Source organism: Carcharodon carcharias, chromosome 1 (genome assembly GCF_017639515.1).
Source record: "Carcharodon carcharias isolate sCarCar2 chromosome 1, sCarCar2.pri, whole genome shotgun sequence".
NCBI lineage: Eukaryota > Metazoa > Chordata > Chondrichthyes > Lamniformes > Lamnidae > Carcharodon > Carcharodon carcharias.
In genome coordinates, this window is record NC_054467.1 from 96,595,020 (window position 1) to 96,614,740 (window position 19,721).

A 19,721-nucleotide genomic window follows, 5' to 3' on the forward strand; every position below is an offset into this window, starting at 1 on the left:
GATGCATCATGACTGTCCTTTAGACCATTATTACTGGGAAGCTGCATCTGCTCACTATCAACACATAATTTGGATTTAACTATTTTGGGCCTATCAATGAAGATGCAAATTTAGTTCTTTAGGCTATTTATAGTTTAGGGATACTCATGGCATAGAATTTGTCTTAAGAGGACAGAATATCATTTTCATGCAAATTTAGCCTTTCAACTGCCTTTCTTCATCACATTTGGTATTTGTGGTTATTATTGAAGAGGATACAATGCCACACTGAATACATAAAGTGAATATAAGGAAGTGTGGAATGAAAATAGGGTTGGGGCATCTTGTTTCTCCTGGTTACCTATTTTTTGTCTTATATACGTCCAAGTCAAGATCTCCCTGTGGTAAACATACATCTCATTCCTGATAATATCAGCAGTGAGGATGCATCTGTGAACACTTTCAGTCTGACAAATTTTAGGCTGCAGCAGTGATTCCTGCAGGTACTTTGACGCTTGGACCTCTGAATATGAAGCTCAAAGGAACAATAAAGTAAAAAAACAGTTGGGAATACAGGAATGCTGATGTACTACTGTAGCATTGCACAGTTTTTTAATGCATTTAATATAATTTATCCATGGGCTGTGAGTGTCGCTGGCTTGGTCAGCATTTATTGCCCATCCCTAATTGCCCTTAAGAAGGTGGTGATGTGCTGCACCTTCTTGAACAGCTGCAGTCCATCTATTGCTGAAAAACCCGCAGTGCTGTTAGGAGGGGACTTGCAGGATTTTGACCCAGCAACAGTGAAGGAATGGTGATGTAGTTCCAAATCAGGATGGTGTGTGACTTGGAGGGGAACTTGCATGTGGTGGTGTTTCCATGTACCTGCTGACCATCTCCATCTAGGTGGCAGAGCTTGCAGATTTGGAAGGTGCTGTTGAAGGAATCTTGGTGAGTTGCTGCAGTGCATCTTGTAGATGGTACACACTGCTGCCACTGTGCATCAGTGGTGGAGGGACTGAATGTGTAAGGTGGTGGATGGAATGCCAATCAAGCGGGCTGCTTTGTTCTGCTGTTGGAACTGCACTCATCCAGGCAAGTGGAGAGTATTCCATCAAAGTCCTGAGTTGTGCCTTGTAGATGGTGGACAGACTTCGGGGAGTCAATTTCCAGCCTCTGACCTGCTCTTGTAGCAAAAGAATGTACGTGGGTGGTCCAGTTCAGTTTCTGGTCAATGGTAACCCCTAGGTGTTGATAATAGGGCATTCAGCAATGGTACAGGTTGTTTCAGTATCTGAGGAGTCGTGAGTGGCGCTGAACATGGTGCCAATCACCTGCGAACACCCCTATTTTTGACCTCATGATGGAGAGAAGGTCATTGATGAAGCAGCGAAGATATGATTCTGTGGGTATGACTGTCAGGCTGTTGCTTGACTAGTCTGTGGACTGATCTCCTAATTTTGGCACAAACCCTCAGATGTTAGTAAGGAGGACTTTGCAAGGTCGACAGGGCTGGGTGTGCCGTTGTCATTTCCAGTGCCTAGGTCAATGCCAGATGGTCCATCCAGTTTCACTCCTTTTAGACTTCGTAGTAGTTTGATACAACTGGGTGGCGGGCTAGGCCATTTCAGAGGACACTTAAGAGTCACATGTAGGCCAGACCAGCTAAGGAAGGCCGATTTCCTTCCCTAAAGGGCATTAGTGAGTTTTACGACAAACGTTTCATGGTCACCATTAGACTAGCTTTTAATTTCAGATTTATTAACCGAATTTAAATTCCACCAGCTGCCATGGTGCATGTGGACCCAGAAGATGTGGGTATGGCCCTCAATGAATATTTTGCATTGGTCTTCACAATGAAAAAGGATGACGCAGGTATAGACATCAGGGTGCAGGACTGTGAAATATTAGAGGAAATTAACACAGAGGGAGAGGAGGTATTAGCGGGTTTAGTAGATAAAAGTAGATAAATCCACAGGCCCAGATGAAATATACCCCAGGCTGTTGAGGGAGGCAAGGGAAGAGATATTAGGGGCCCTGGCATTAATGTTCAAATCTTCTCTGGCCACAGGTGAGGTGCCAGAGGACTGGAGGATTGCTAACGTCCCATTATTAAAAAATGGAGGAAGGAATAGACAAGGAAATTTCAGCCAGTCAGTCTAACCTCAATGGTGGGAAATTACTAGAAGGAAATCTGAGGGACAAAATATATCTGTGCTTGGAGAGACACGGATTAATCGGGGATAGTCAGCATGGATTGTTGAGGGAAGGTCGTGTTTGAAAAAATTGATCAAATTTTTTGAGGAGGTAACCAGGAATGGTGTTGAGGGTAATGCATTTGATGTGGTCTACATGGACTTTAGCTTTTAATAAGGTTCCTCATGGCAGACTGGTCAAGAAAGTAAGAGCCCATGGGATCCAGGGCAAAGTGGCACGTTGGATCCAAAATTGGCTGAGAGGCAGGAAGCAGAGGGTGACAGTAGAGGGATGTTTCTGTGACTGGAAGTCTGTTTCCAGTGGGGTTCCACAGGGTTCAGTGTTGGGGCCCTTGCTGTTTGTGGTGTTCATAAATGATTTGGTCTTAAATGTTGGGGGTATGATAAAGAAGTTTGTGGATGACACGAAAATTGGTAGGGTGGTAAATAGTGAGGAGGATAGCCGTAAACTGCAGAAGGATATCAATGGACTGGTCAGGTAGGCAGAGCAGTGGCAAATGGAATTCAACCCGGAAAAGTGTGAGGTAATGCACTTGGGGAGGGCTAACAAAGCAAGGGACCCTGGAAAGTATTGAATATCAAGGGACCTTGGTGTGCATATCCACAAATCCCTGAAGGCAGCAGGGCAGGTAGATAAGGTGAAAAGGAAGGCATATGGGATACTTGCCTTTATTAGTCAAGGCATAGAATACAAGAGCAGAGAGGTTATGCTGGAACCGTATAAAACACTGGTTAGGCCACAACTGGAGTACTGCGTGCAGTTTTGGTCACCACACTATAGGAAGGATGTGATTGCACTGGAGAGGGTGCAGAGGAGATTTACCTGGATGCTGCCTGGGCTGGGGGGTCTGAGCTATGAGGAAAGATTAGACAGGCTGGGGTTGTTTTCCTTGGAGCAATGAAGGTTGAGAGGGGACCTTATAGAGGTGTATAAGATTATGAGGGGCATAGATAGGGTGAATAGGAAGGCACTTTTTCCATTAGTAGATGTGTCAATAACCAGGGGCCATAGATTTAAGGTAAGAGGTAGAAGGATAAGAGGGGAGTTGAGGAGAAATATTTTCACCTGGAGGGTGGTGGGAGTCTGGAACTCACTGCCTGAAAGGGTGGTTGAGTCAGAAACTCTCGCAACATTTAAGAAGTATTTAGATATTCACTTGCATTGCCATAGCCTCCAGGGCCATGGGCCAAGTGCTGGAAAATGGTATTAGTGTAGTCAGATCTTTGTTGACCGGAGCGGACATGATGGGCCGAATGGCCACCTACTGTGCTGTAAATGTCTATGAGTCTATGAACCCATGTCTCCAGAGCACAGCCTGGGCCTCTGGATTACTTGTCCAGTGACATTACGACTATGCCACTGCCTTTCCTGTCCTCATGCTCTCTAATGCATTTGTGAGCTGAAAAAGGAGTTGTATTTAAAATGGAAAGGAGTACAAAGAGAAACCTAGGGTGGAATTGTCCCAGATTTGCACTAAGTGCCGCCCATCGGCTGCAGTGGCAGCTTTTCACGCTATGTCATTCCAAACCTGCTGCATTAATTATGCATTCCTGGGAAACACACCATTCCTATGGTGGGTGAGCTCTCATTTACCCACCACACCTCGTCGCTTCATCTCACTAGGTGCCATATTTAAAGTCCAGTTGCGAGTACTCCTCACAGCTGCCACATGGAAGACAGGATGGCCTCGAAAGGCAAAAAAACTGCAGCTCCCTGCTTCAGCGATGCATTCCTCGAGTGCCTTTTGGATGCCATGGAGGCCCGCCATGATGTCCTCCTCCCCTGCTGTGGCTGTTTGGGGGGCAGCGGCATCACCAATATAGCATGCGAGGTGGTGGCAGTGGTAGTCAGTGCCAATGCCCTGCAAAAGAGGACGGCTACCCAGTGCCGCAACATGATGAATGGTCTCATCTGTACCGCTAAGTTAATTCACTCTCATCACTCTCAACTCACACACTCACAAACCCATCACACAACCACAGGGATCTCACACCTCAAGGGACAACATCACTAACTCTCACACATCCCCATCAGGCTCATATCCTCTTGAGCTCGTGTCCTCATCCTGTCCATGGCTCCACTCACCGAACAAACTTTCCACGCAGAACCATGTGTCCTGCTCACACTCTCCCCATCTGTTCCCATGTAGGAAAAGTTGGCTCACAACAGGAAGTGATGTCCCAGACTGAGGGTGGGGTGGCCTACATATGGCCCCTCACTCAATTTGAGGAGCAAATCATTGCACTGTGGTGACATGTGGTGATGGTGAGGTCGGAGGCAAACACCCTCGTGAGGATCCTGCACCACAGCATCCCTCCCTCAATGCAAATGTGAGTGCTCTCTCCTGCTTTTGATTCTGCACTACTTATCGCTACTTTGGTAAGATAGAGCTGGATGTTCAGGCGTACATGTGAAATGAGTGCTGTGCTTTTGGATGATGATGTTGAGGGGCAGCATGTAGATCAGAATTAGGAAGGAGCCAAGGGTAGATTTTTTTGGAAGACGCCAGAGGTAACGGTGCAGAAGTTGGAAGAGAAGACATCATAAGTAATTCAATGGCTATTATTAGATAGAGGAGAATGGAAACAAGTGAGAGCCGTCCGACCTCTCCAGATTGTGTGGTCAATATGTCAAAGGCTATAGACAAGTCAAGAATGATAAGGAGGGATAGTTTAGCTTTGTCACAGTAACATAGGATGTCATTTGTGTCTTCAATAAGAGCTGTTTCGGTACTGTTGCAGGGACAGAAACCTGATTGGAGGGATTCAAACATGGAGCTAGAGGAAAGATGGGCACGGATTTGGGAAGCGCCAACACGTTTTTCAGAGGAAAGGGAGTTTGGAGATGGGGCAGTAGGTTGCAAGGACGGTGGAGTCAAGGAGTGTTTCTTTTAGGAGAGGGGTGATGATGGCAGATTTAAAGGAGAGAGGGCCAAAACCAGAAGGGAGAGAACCGTTAACAATATCAGCTAACATGAGCGCCAAGAGATCTATTATTATTCCAAGTACATTGAAGTGCATGTTTTCCACCCTGCCAGTGCTGGATTTAAAGGTCCCATGAAGGCAGTGTTTAGACTTGCAGTGACTGCATTCTCCTGAAAACCGATTTTCTGACTAAATCATGCAAAGGGGCGAGCAGGAGCGGCCACAAAAGCAACTGCCGCCCACGATTGGGCCCCAACCGTGATTGGGTGTTACGTTGCAGGGTGGTAATTAAATTGAGCGAGTTCCATGTAAGTGATGGTTGTGTAGTTCATGAACATTACGGGCACAATATTGCGCTCATCGGACGAGTGCCCCGATGTTATTGTACACTCGCGTGATATTTCAGTCGATGGGCGCATGTGGGAGTCGGCAATGCGCCCGCCTATTAAGGCCACTAAAGGACCAATTGACTGAAATTTTTCTGTGCTCCAGAACTAGCTGTGCCTCTAGCCAAGTTATTAGTTGAGCTATGATAGGGGCACCTACCTGACAGAATGGAAACTTGCCCCGGAATGTCCAGTTCCAAAAAAGCTGGACCAATCCAATCCAGCGAATAACTGCCACATCAACCAACTCTCATCAGCAAAATGGTGGAAGGTGTCATCAGCAGTACTATCAAGCTGCACTTAGTAGTAAATTGCTCACCGATGCTCAGTTTGGGTTTTGCCAGGACCACTCAGCTCCAGATCTCATTTCAGCCTTTGTCCAAACAGGAACAAATAAGCTGAATTTCAGCGATGAAGCGAGAGTGATTGCTGTTGACATCAGGGCAATTTCACTTGAGTCATGGAGTTCTAATAAAATTGAAGTCAATGAGAATCAGAGGAAAATTCTCATATCTAGTGCAAAAGAATATAATCATGGTTGTTGCAGCCCAATCATCTCAGCCCCCAGGACGTCACTGCAGGAGTTTCTCAGGGCAGTGTCCTAGGCTCAACCATCGTCAGCTGCTGCATTAATTATCTTCCTGTCATAAATGAGGATGTTCACTGATGATTGCACAGTGTTCAGTTCCATTTACAACTCCTCAGATAATGAAGCCCTCCATGCCTGCATACAGAAAGACTTCGATAACATTCAAGCTTAGGCTGATGAGCAGTAAGTAACAGTTGCTCCAGACAAATGCCAGGCAATGAGTACCTCCAACAAGAGAGCATCTAACCATCTCCCATTTACACTCATTGGCATTACCATCATTGGATCCCTCCATCATTAACATCTGGGAGTCACCATTGACCATAAATTTAACTGGACCAGCCATATGAATACTGTGGCTACAAGAGCAGGTCAGAGCCTAACTCACCCCTGATTCCCCAAAGCCTCAAAAAGGCCCAAATCAGGAGTGTGAAGAAATGCTCTCCATTTGCCTGGATGAGTGCAGCTCCAGAAACCCTCAACAAGGTCAACATTGTCCAGGACAAAACAGACAGTTCTATTAGCACCCAATCCACCACTTTAATAATTCATTCCCTCCACCACCAGCGCACAGTGGTCGCAGTTTGTACTGTCTACATGATGCACTGCAGCAACTTGCCAGGGTTTCTTCCAAGCACCTACCAAAACTCTGACCTCCATCCCCTAATGGACAAGGGCAGCACCACCACCTGTGAGATCCCTTCCAAGTCACACATCATCCTGACTTGGAACTATATCGCCGTTCCTTCATTATTGTTGTGTCAAAATTTGGACTTCTCTCCCGAGCAGCACAGTGGATTTTTTTCATCACATGGACTATAACAGCTCAAGAAGGTACTTCACCATCACTGTCTCAAGACCAGTTAAGAATGGGTAATAAATGCTGGCTGTGTCAGTAATGTCCTTATCCTATGAAAAAAAATCCCACCTGGAGCACCAACCTTTTGCTGGAGACCATTTCCTAGGGTACCCAGGCAACCTGCTGTTGTCCAATTTTAATGGCCAAGCAGCCACTCACATTTGACTTGCTGTTTTTTTTGGTTCAGAAGCAGTATCCTAATACAGTTTGGCTGTCAAAATTGACCAAGCCTCCCTCCTACCATTCCTGAATTGACCAAATGCTTGCTTTGCTGTGTTCCTACTCTGGACTTAAAATCAAGCTGGGTTACACGTCGTCTCGCTGTCATTGCTGCAAGCAGGTATCTCAACCTTATTTTCAAAATTGACTTGAAGTGCACATTTATTAGATTTCTCTCCACCTGTGGTGTTATTATGATGTTTAATGTTTGGGATGGATCCCTGTAAATCCCCCTTTTGCTGAAACAGACCTTTAGCAATTGGCTACCACCTGAACTAGGGGTTAGCATTGCCAGCCAGAAGACAAATTATTAAAGCATAAGTAGTTAAAATGTAGTGCTCATTGGGAAACAGTTATGTGCATATGTTTTTGTAGTTTATTAGTCAATCTCAACTAATAATTAAACTTTCTAGTGATTTTACTTGGTTTCCCTGTGTAAGACTAATGTTGATCTCTGTCCCTGTGGTTGGTTCAGATTCTTTCATTCACGGTTGTTGTTGATGTATAAAACTTTCACAGAATCTTCCCTTTTTTCCCTTTAGCAGTTTCAGTAAAATTTATCGCATTATAGTTGCTTTTTCAGTAGGACAAAATTTGCTGCTTGTTGAGAATGCTGAAGGAAAATTTCACTGATTATTATGCATGATGACAGCAGACAGAGATCTGTGGCATTGCCACTGTCTGAGATTTCTAAATACCACCATTATATTAATGAAAGCACTAAAATTAGCAAAAGCAGCAGCTGCAATTAATGTCTGGCTTAGAATGTGTGATAATAAATGTTTGATAATAAGTGATAAAATTTAAATCATCTTTATTGCTGTCTTTCAGCAAGTCTCTTTTCCAGGATGGCAATGGCTCCCTGCATATAGCTCTTATGAACTGTTTCAATATTTAATGTTCAGGGGTTCTTATCAAAGTTTGTGTGTAAAACCTTGAAAGGTCGTACTTCACATCTACTGAAAGCTTGCTTGATATTAAAATGCATTTTGCACTTCTGTAAATCTTTGCTTCTGCAATCTCTAGAATGAGCTCTGATTATGTATGGTATGGTTACACATGAAATATATTTGCGTAATCTCTGTCCGGTTTCTCATAAGTGACTCTGAGGCTTTCAGTACAAATTGAACATCTAAACTGGCCACTGTATTCAAAGGCAGGGCTGTAAGGCAAATACGTCGGCATCGTGAAATATGATTTAAAATTTGATCACTTAGTTTTCCTAAAGGCTAAGTTTCTGTGTTTGGTCAGCAGGTATTTGCTACTCACTGAGAACTATTCCAATATTCACGAGCCTTCAGGCCAAACTGCAGAGAAGTCCATAGGAATGGGTTGACTGTTTGCCTGACATGTGGTGGATTTTCTCTTTTTGGCTCAGTGGTACTGTGACTTTGAGTGGAGACCACTACGCTAGCCTGTCCCTGGTTGACAGCTTGGACCATGCTACTTTCAATAATTTCCATAGCCTTTTGGCAGAATTCACTCCGCATCAAGGCGGCCCACTCGGCAGTTTGGTAAATTGGTACTGCTGGATTGTGCCCAAATGCCTCTGGAGCAGCTGAACAGAAGGGAGGAAATTGTAGTTGAAACATCCTGAATATCCTGGAATGCGTTGGGTGTTGTGAGGAGTGTATATTTTAAATCCTCCTTTGTCCTCCATAGCAACAATGGATCCTTTGACCAGACTGTCATTCCTAGTGTCAGCATCACCATGATGTTAAGGACAGAAAATGTGATGTTTGACATCAACTCTCATTAATTGCTTCCCCCGCGATGGCCTCCTTGAAGCAGAGTGAATTCTGTCAAAAGCCCATGCAAATTATTGAAAGTAGGAAGACCCCGGGTATTAGCTAGGGACAGGCTAGGGTGAAGGCCTCCACCCAAGGCTGTAGCACGAATCTGCTAAAAACAGAAAACCTGCTGCACAGCAGACAAACAGTAAATCTATTCCTATAGATTTCTCATCAGTTTTGGCCTGAAAATTCTTGACCATTGGAATCAGTTTCCATGAGTGAAAAACACCTACTGACCTAACATGGAAGTTGTGCCTTTCAGGAAATAAATTAAATATTGGGAAGACTAAAGCCATTGTCTTTGGTCTCTGTTCCCTAGCTATTGACTTCATCCATCTACCTGGAAACATCTAAGTCTCATCCAGACTATTCATGACCTTAGTGTCATATTTTATCCTGATTTGAGCTTCTGACCATATATCTGCACCTATTTCCATCGCCATAGCAGCTGCCAACTTCACCCTGCCTCTGTTTATGTGCTGCCAAAACCCTCTTTCATGCCTTTGTTACTTCTGGACTTGATTATTCCAATGCACTCCTGGCTGCCCTTGCACATTCTACTCTCCATAAACTTGAGGCCATCCAAACCTCTGCTGCTCATGCTCTCACTAAGTGCCATTCATTCACCATTCCTATGTTCGCTGACCCATATTGCCTCCCTGTCAAGAAGCGCCTCAATTTTAAAATTCTCATTGTTGTTTTCAAATCCCTCCATAGTTTCAACACTCCCTATCTCTATAATCTCCTTAAACTCCACAGCCCTGAGCTTATCTAGTTCTGGCCTCTTGAGCGTCCCTGATTTTAATTACTCTATGATTGGTGGCTGTGCCTTCAGCTGCCTCGTCCCTAAGCTTTGAAATTTGCTCCCTAAACCTATCCAGCTCTCTGTAGCTCTCTTTCATCACTTAAGGCAGTCTTTAAAACCTACCTCTTCAATCAAGCTTTTGACCATCTGCCCTAATATTGTCTTATGTGGGTCAGTGTGTAATTTTACTTTATGACATTACTGTGAAGTGCCTTGGGACGTTTTATAGTTAAGGGTGCTATATATGTATAAGTTGTTGTTAACATAATTTGAATTTTTGTGAGATTTGGTTCACTGTCTAATTTTTTGTTAACTGTTGAAATGACTTGGCTGAGTTGGAGAACACAATAGTTGGAGAATTGCTTAGAAAAGCATTCTGTAGGTCGATACTTCAATGTATCAGACTATTAAGTGTCAACCAATAGCACTATCACAAAATGAACCTCATGATCTGAAAGTGTTTGTCATGACATGAAATTTGTAATAATAGGTTACAGTATGCTTCACCTCTAAGCTATCCTTCTAATTAATCTATGTGCATTGAGTCTTTATTGCTAATGTTGTCAGAAATGAGACACCAGTTGATTCATGAGGGTGTGATGGATCACCTTTTGATGTTTCAGGAGCATGAGGAGCAGTATCTACAATTAATGACTAACCAAACATCTCGCCAATTAAAATTTTTTTACCATAAAATGTGTTTTTAATCATTTTAATTCACGTCATTAATTTATGAAGAAAACACAAGTTTTTTGTTAGACGTTGACTAGGAATGAACTAGTATTTGCCAATAATTACTGCAACATCCAAGAAGCAGAGACGCAGGTAGTGCACATTGCTTCTTTAATAATATCCAAATTAATCATTGTTGTTGAAGGATTGAAGCAGAAGATATCCTGGCTTTGAGCATAGTCAGCAACCCGATAAATCTTCTTTGAAACAATTTTTTATTTGAGGTGGTGAGGAGGTAGGAGTAAAGCATGAGTAAAGCAGATAATGCAAGACCACATTGTCCTGAGAAAACCAGGACTGCTGAGAGTAGGTCTTACAAAGCAGTAGTTTGGTGTGAAGCCAAGTTTAAATTAAGTAGATTGCTATTGTATAATGTCTGAGAATAGAAAGCATTTATTTTAGGTGGAAAGGCAGAAAGTAACAGAAAACTAATGCAATACTAATGTGTTATCATTGGTTAGATCACAAAAATTAGCCTATCTGCTGTCTGTTTTGCAAACTGAATGCTGTTAACATCAACTTCATTTGTTCTGTTCAAATCTCATGTAACCTCTAAAATATTCAAAACTTAATTAACTTTCTCACTTGGTTGAGGGAAAACTAGAAAATTCAGGTTCTAATTGCAGTTTTTAAAAAATGATGCATAGTCTAACTTGTAATTCTATATTGTTGAAGAGTGGAAAATGTTTTATGGTACTAATTGCAAAGGTAATTTCAGACAAAGGAATATTTCCTTGCTTATAGTGAGGTTGGGAAGTTTGTAATCTGTGGATTAACTTTCAATAGTAGAGTTGCATTTTTTGGTCATCATTAGGGGATAATGCCACCATTTGGTGTTATCAAGGTGTGTGTTGCTTTAATTTGTTCAAATTATTTGATGATGTTGCATTTTGATTACATACAGTTCCAAATAAATCTGGACTTCAGAAAAGAAGCTGCCTGATATAGGTACAGTTTTGTAAAAGAGATAATTGATGTTAATCCATAAATATACTGTTGAGGCCTGTCACAATGAGCGCTGCAGTTACTGTATCTACTGAATGTATTTTCAGCCTGAGATTAGGCTACATTTTATAGCATGTCATTTGAAGTTTGTAATCACTTTGATATAAGGATATGTGACAAGTCTTTTTATGTAGCTCCTTTTGATTTATCAGGCTATTTTTACCAAACATTTTTTTTGGTTAAACTCTCTCTGTTTTGTGGTGTAGAGTTTTTGTTCATATTAAAGGGGGAGTCTCAACATCAAAGATCAGTTGCAAAAGAATTTTAATTGCTTCACATCATTGATGGGTTGGGCTTTATTTTTGTTTCTCTGAATACTTTAGTTTAATAGATTTATCACTGGTAAGCCTGATGAAAGTAATGGTACCGCAGCTAGTTGCATTTCCCCAAGTCTACGTCCTCAGTGCACTCCTCTACAGTAGTGAGACATGAATAACATATGTCGTGCAGAAGAAAATGCTTAATAATTTCCACCTTCGCTGTCTCAGACATATCCTCGGCGTCTCTTGGCAGTTCAAGGTCACCAATTCAGATCTTGAAACATGCAAATGTCACATGACCAATTAATAGAGACCTGGAGAGAAGGAGAAGTGCAACCTCGTGTAGAGTTACTGAAATGTACATAGAGCAGTAAATAAAAAATAATGGTTTATGAACTATAGTCTGGAGTAATATTCTTAAGGAAAAATTCAAACTCTAAAGAACCCCATCCAGACCGTAAACGCAGGATGAAACAATTACTAAGCAAACAGTGTCTGTGTTGGCTTGGCCATGTTCAACGATTGGGTGATGGCCATGTATTCAAAGACCTTCTGTACAGTGAACTGCCCATTGGGTCATGACCTCCTGGGTGTCCATTCCTCCATCACAAGGACACCTGGAATTGAGATATTAAGATGGCAGACATTGATACACACAACTGAGAAACAATCTGGAGGCTGGCTGCCTGGAGGGGCATTGGAAGAGGTGAAGAGAAACTGGCCAAGAAGAGGGCCCAGAGAAAACAGAGTTTGGCAAATTGTGCACCTTAGTCCACTGCCTTCATCTGCAGCAAATGTGGCAGAGACTACTGTGGGGGTCCTAAGCCACATCAGGTGATGTTTAATACGGAGTCGATCATCATGGTTTACACCAATGCCTTATGAGTTGGAAGACGGCTGAGTACTAAATGGGCTTCCATACGTATTTGTTCTGAATCCCCACTCTTTGTATTATTTATAAATGACATGGAGAGAATATTTCTTGTAGATTACAATTTGTTGATGACAAAGCTTATGGCAGCTGATAAGTACAAGGGAGATCAATAACATTCAAAGCAGTTTGAATGAATTAAGCAAATTGACTCAGGATGGGAAAATATAAGATTATGCACATTGGAACAGAACGAGAGCTGAAATGTGTATACAAGTTGATTCTGTTTAGAGATGAAGGGCTGGATTTCACAGGGCGTGCTGGTCCCTACACCCCCCCCCCCCCCAGCTAAAAAGTTGTTGGTGAGCCCGCCCAGGAGAAGAGTGGCTGGCCCACTATAATTTAATGGTCATTTGGTCATTACTAGGCTGGAGGTGGGACTTCTGACCCTCAGGGACACGAAATCCCACCTCCGGGATCTGCCTGCTAACCTGTGGTACAACTTTTAGTGATTGGTATATTTGTCCTCCGAGATCCCTTTGATCCTTTACCCTACCTAGACTCACAACTTCCGAATAATAAGTGAGAACACTATTTTTCTTACCAAAATGGTACTACTACACTTTTATTTGTGTTGAACTTCATTTGTCCATTCTGCAAGTTTATTAATGCCCTCCTGTAATTCGTTACAACCCTCCTCAGTATTGCCTATTCTCTCCAATTTGGTGTTACCCACAAATTTAGAAATTGTGATTTTGATTCCAAAGTCCAAACTACTAATTTAACTTGTGAACAGCAATGATCCCAGCACTGATCCTTGTGGGACCACAGTTACTGCTATCAGCCGCTCTCCATAACTATCCTTTAATCCTACCCTTTGCTTTCTATCTTGAAGCCAACTAGCAATCCATTTTGTCACTTGTCCCCTGACTCCACATTCTCTGACCTTATTGATGAGTCTATTATGGGGCACCTTATCAAAGGCCTTTTGAAAATCCACATAAATTACATCCAGTGCATTACCATTGTCTACTCTATCTCTCACCTCCTCAAAAAATTTGGTAAGGTTGGTTAAGCAAGATTTTCCCTTTTGAAATCCATGTTGACTATACATTATTATAAACAAAAATAAAAATACCTGGAAAAACTCAGCAAGTCTGACAGCATCTGTGGAGAGGAACAAGTTAATGTTTTGAATCCGTATGACTCTTCAACAGAACTAAGGAAAAATAGAAAAGAGGTGAAATATAAGCTGGTTTAGGTGGGGGTGGGGGGGGTGGGGGTGGGGTGGCACAGGGAATGCACAGCGCTTCTGGGTGCACGTCACACTGGGCGGGCCTTAATTGCAGCAAGACCTCTTTACTCCTGTACTCAAATCCTTTTGCAATAAAAGCCAACATGCCATTTGCCTTCCTAATTGCTTCCTGCACCTGCATGTTAGCTTTCAGTGAGTTATGAACAAGAATAACCAGGTCTCATTGGACATCAACACTTCCCAATCTCTCACTTGCAACATCCTGGGGGTTACCATTGACCAGAAACTGAACTGGACTAGCCATATAAATACTGTGCATCTTGTAGATGATACACACTGCTGTTACTGTGCGTCCGTTGTGGAGCGAGTGAACCTTTGTGGACGTGGTGCCAATCAAGCGGGCTGCTTTGTCCTGCTCATTTTACTTCTCTCCCAAGTTTTATTTGTGTTGACTTCAAATGAAATTTTTAAAAAAGGATGTAAAATGTCTGATAACTCCTGATATCACCTGTTGTACACTATCCCACAATGTCTAGGTCTACTCCTATGACTTCTCTGCCAGTATAATGCTCTCCTCCTCCTGAAACATTGTTTACAAAAGCAGAAGGAAAACACACTTAGTAATTGTTAGACTGCTATGAGGTTATGGGATGAATTAAGTATGATCATGCATTGATATAAAGTACGTGTTAAGAGACACGCAATCCATAAGAGCATAAGAAATTCCAATGTGAGGAAAGACTATTCAGTCCATCAAGCCCACAGCATATACAATTTAGTCTCTTATGGGCTTCCCTTCCCATGCATCCAAATGTAGAGGCAAGGGGCTTGGATAAAATATGAAAAAAGTACCTTTCTTTTCTCTTCACAAAGGAAACAGAAGATGTGGGATTACACTAGAAGAGGAAAGGGAAGTTATGGACCCAATAGTAATAGATAGATGAGACATACTAAAAGGATTAGCGTGACTGAATTAAGTCACCGGGCCCAGATGAGATGCATCCTAGGTTGCTGAAAGAAGCAAAGTTAGAAATAGAGGGACATTGGTCACAAGCTTTCAATCCTCGTTGGATGCAGTAGTCCTAGACAGCTGTTAATGTTACATCATTATTCAAGAGATGGATAAACCAGGAAACCACAGGCCAGTCAGCATAATATCAATGGTGGGGAATTAATTGGAAACTATTATCAAGGAGAACCAGCATGGATTTGTTAATGGCAAAACATCTGACTAATCTGATGGAATTCTTTGATCAACTTCTTTGTCACCTCATCACAGCAATGCAGTAGAGGTATACATATGATTTATGTTGTCATTTAGATGTGCTTTGAGAGGGGAACAGTCCATGAGACAGTGTCACATGAGCTGGGACATGTCAATGAACTTTGATGAAAAACATTATTTAATTTAGAAACCCTTCATGAAACCTCATCCCGTCCGTGGATGAGGTTTCATGAAAAATGGGAAGGCTGCCTGGGCTCTTCACTTGCCCACCAACCTTAAGGTTGGACAGGCAGCTTTCTCAATAGGTTTAATTAGTTAATTAATGGCCTTAACAGGCCTTTGACAGTTCGGTGGGCACACAGCTGAGTCGGCTGCGTGCCCACTGAACTGAAAATCTAAATGATGCGCGGTTACCTCGGGACGCACGTCTGACCTCACCCAGTGTCATTTTACGCCTTGGCCAGTGGGCCCCGCCCCTGCTCGCCGAGTCGAAAATTCTCCCCATTGTCTCAATACCACAGCTTGTGATTGTTTTCTGTATAACTACATTTGCATTATTTATAGCTACTGCCATTTTCTGTGCAGTTGGTTTCTATAATCAGTCCATCAACCCTCCAAAACTTTTGATGTGCTTCATCCTATAGATTTACATCATCTAGTTTATAGTCTGGATGTTCATTCTCCTTCCCTAGTCTCACCAAATGTAATTTTCTTTCACACCAATTTCCCAATCTCTGAAATCATTTTGGTCCCTGATCAATCTATTCCTGATTGTTTTCAATCCCTCCCACTCTTCTGTTTTTCTTCCCAAATGGCTGCTCCTATTTTGCTTCTCAATTCTTCCTTTTAAATAGCCGTTCCTGACTCTCCCCATGTCATTCCCACAGTGTCATTCCTGGGTTCTCTCTTTTCACTCTTCCCCTCTCCATTCCCTTTTTCCATTACCCTTCTCATTTCTCCTCCATCTAGTCTTGTGCTTCTACTATTACTCTGAGTTACTGAAGTGACCATGACGATACTTTGGTGGGAATTCCTATTTCTTAAGAATTTTAGCCGGCAGTCTGCAGTGGTTGGAATCGCTTCAAACCATTGCAGCAGAAGGGCAGAAGTGACCTTGATGAGAGAATTTTTTGGTCCACTTTGTCCACATATGGACTGGCTCCCAAAATGCTGACTGTCAAATGTGTAGAATGTTGTAAGCTTGATGAAACCTAAATCCACAAAGTAGTCAAAATGGCAGAATTCAATCTAGGAATATTGACATGTCTTGAATGCATCATCTTTTCTGCTCTTTTCTACAGAATAATACTGTTTGGAAGCCAGACTCTTGCCAGGATTGCAGCTGCCACAGTGATATTGTCATCTGCAAGGTTACCCAGTGTCAGAACCCTCAGTGTGATTTTCAGAAGGTAATTATATGGTTATGTTGTTGATATCTTTTGACATGGTTGATGATTAATGAGAGCCTTGTTTGAGGATGTTAGTGGGTGATGTTTTGCAGGTTTATAAGATCATGCATTACATTATTTAAAATATACTTTGTACCTGAATAGTTGTGCTTTATTTACAATTATTTATGCCTTTTGAGATCTGAAAATTTACTCTCTTAAGGAAAATGGAGCAGGAGCCACTGATTTCCATTCCTAACATACCAGATTATCTGGGATTATGGCAGAGTCACTTTGTTACCATAACTTTGGATGCCAGTGGTGTTTTAGTTACATCCTGGGCACCTGCTGGAAGAAATGGATGTGAAATGCGGCACCAGTGAACTGTTTGGGAGGCCAGCAGGGATACTGGCACTGAAGCTTGACCAATTGGGCTAGTACCTGCTTTTTAAGGAGAGCCCAGGTGAAGATCCAGACTTGGACCCAGGTAGGCCACACTTTCACCCTTAAGTCTAGGGTGTCCAGATCCTTGGGTGGTAGGCAGGAGGGTGCTAAAGAATTTCCTGGTTTGAGAATGCCCCCCCCCCCTCGCCCCTCCCCCGCCACACACACACACACACACACACACACACACACACACACACACACACACACACACACACACACCTCACCCTCCAACCACCAATTACTCTGTCCGGTGCTGTGTTTAGAGCTGAGGGGAATTTCATGTCTCAGGCCCTATGCGAATTAGTAGCCCTATGTCGTCTGGAAGGAGAACTGGCATTCTGACCTCAATTTAGAGCAGGATAGCAGATAAAAATCCATGCCAAAATCTTGCCAATCATGGTTATTATGTACAAGGCAGAAAGTTGTGGCAATAGCAATGGTCACAGAATTATTTTTCAATTTAAACTGCTTGTTTAACATGGATGAAATAAATGCACTGTTTGTGTCGTGCCATTCAAGCGCCTGCATGGAATTCCCTGTACTTAAAGAGAAAATCCATGCTGGCAAGGAACTAATATTTATTCAGCAGTGCAAAGCTGCCAAACAAGTGAACTGAAACAGTGCCTTGAGGCGAAACAAGAAACAATGTGTCACAACCCACACTGACATATATGAAAAATATAGAATTGAGGTCTTCGTGTGTGGTATTGGAAATAAGGCATAGTTGGCAGGTATGCATTTTATTTTTCAAGTGAAAATGCATACATTACAAGGGGCTGCCTGTACTTTTCCTATTTTATATCATAAGATCTCGACCAGTCGGACCATCTTAATTCATCTATTCAAAACAATGTTGGAGGTCTTGTGGCTATGTGGGTGGTGTCCCTGTCCCTGTCTATGAGCCAGAAGATCCGGGTTTGAGATTCATTCAAGGACATTATGGCCACGGAAGGTGCATTCATCGTGTTGCCAAATAGGTTGATTATCAATCTGCAAACCCTTCCAGTAAGCCTGTGGCAGGCAGGAAGAGTGACGGAGTCTCCTGGCCAGCTATGCTTGATGAGGAGTGGTGCTCCCCAAGCTGTAGCTCCTGGCTTCAGGCTAGTGACCTGTTCCAGGAAAAATGAGCTACAGAAACAGATGAAGCGTAGACATAAGTGTGTGTTTCATCCGCCTCATGCATCTCTCAACACAGGAAGTTATCCAAGTCTAAAACAACATTGACAATCCCCCATGGCTTAATCTGGTTATTTCTTAAATGATCCTGTTTTTTTTTCCTCCAGTACTCTTCCTGGAGTTTATTCTAAGTGCTGTTCAGTCACTACATGAAGAACAAACTCTTGATACTTGCTATTAATCTTTACTAGTTTGAACCTGTGTCCACTTGTGCCCTCTCATTTTTATCTTAATGCACTATTCCAAAATACCCCTTCCATATCAGTTTCTATCTTGCATACCTCAGTAACATTTCAGAACGGTTAAAACTAGATAGTAATGCTGCACAGATTTCTGTTCTGTGTACAATAATGATTTGGATATTGAACTAGACAAGAGAGGCATCCAGGTTTATAAATGAAACTACAAGAGAAGTTGTAGTAAAAAATTCTAAGGACAAAACATTTTTTTGAAATTGTTGGGTGTCCCAGAGCTGTGGAAGCTATTGATTGCACCAGAGTGACATTATATGGGCCAAAGGTAAACCCTCTATTTATATGAACCTCTGAATGTGCAGGTCATCTGCATTGACAGACAAAGCTTCTTTAGTGTGAATTCACAGCATGCTGGGAGCTGTTGTGGTGATTTTATACTTTGTCAGTGCAGTGTTTCAGCACTACTTCAAGATCAGAGGCAGGGACATTATGGCTGCTGGATGATGAGAGATACCCACTATTATAATTGACTTATGGTGCCTTACTTATAAGGTCACCAGTATTGAAGAGAAGCCCTATAATGAAATAAACATGCAGATATGGTTAAGAATTGAACAAACTGTTGGGGTGCCTTTTAGTATGCCCTCAACACGGTCATGCGAATTGTGGTAGCATGTTGTGAGCTGATTGTGCTAGAAATGCCAGAGACCCCAATGATGACAATGCTGATGCTGAAACTCTAGCTCAGATACAGCGACAGCAGGAACCAGATCATTTTATTTGGAAGTCTAAGCCCATCAAAGAGCTGCTACTCCTCATTAACCTGCCAATTGTCAAAACAAAATATTTGTTCCTCACAGCTAACCAGCACATCCTCATTCTTAGCCTTAAAATTGGCACATTTCCTGTTCCCCAGGTAAGCACCAAGCTGTCTTTACATCAAATTGTCAAGTGATTTATTGCAACTATTTATAGAAATATTCTATGGCTTTGTCAATGCACGCACCTTTTGCGTCCACGCAAGCATTTTTCTTCTGTATTCTAACACTTCTTCCACTTGCTATCTTGAGGGCCTGGCATCTAAGATGTAGGTGTTTGTTGCAAAGCACTGCATGTCTGATTGGTCCCAGTGAGCCTGATCCACTTACCTTGGTTCCTGGGCCTTCTCCATATTGCTGCTCAGGGTTTGCTGTAGTACCAGCAATGGCCACTGCTCTCACTGGTACTGCTGGGACTGAAGAATTGCTGGCCATCCAATTGGCTGGCAGCTCTTGAAGGTGGAATCTTCACACTTAAAGGGATGAAAGCCCCAGTGCCAGGTAGTTAATTCCTGATGGGTGTGAATTGTGTTGAGGCTTCCAAAAATGGCCTTATGGCCGCTGGATGGAGGAACCACC

The 19,721-nt window shown here is 42.5% G+C and overlaps 1 protein-coding gene across 1 annotated transcript in view; it reads left to right on the top strand.

Moving 5' to 3' along the window:
* The first annotated feature begins 1,769 nt into the window (after positions 1-1,769).
* The window catches only part of fras1 (Fraser extracellular matrix complex subunit 1), a 398,900-nt gene continuing 380,948 nt past the window's right edge, over positions 1,770-19,721 (top strand). Inside the window, exons 1-3 of the mRNA XM_041181003.1 lie at positions 1,770-1,854; positions 14,768-14,823; positions 16,421-16,528. Of these exons, the coding sequence (XP_041036937.1) occupies positions 1,770-1,854; positions 14,768-14,823; positions 16,421-16,528 (249 nt within the window). The remainder of the gene's footprint in view (positions 1,855-14,767; positions 14,824-16,420; positions 16,529-19,721) is intronic.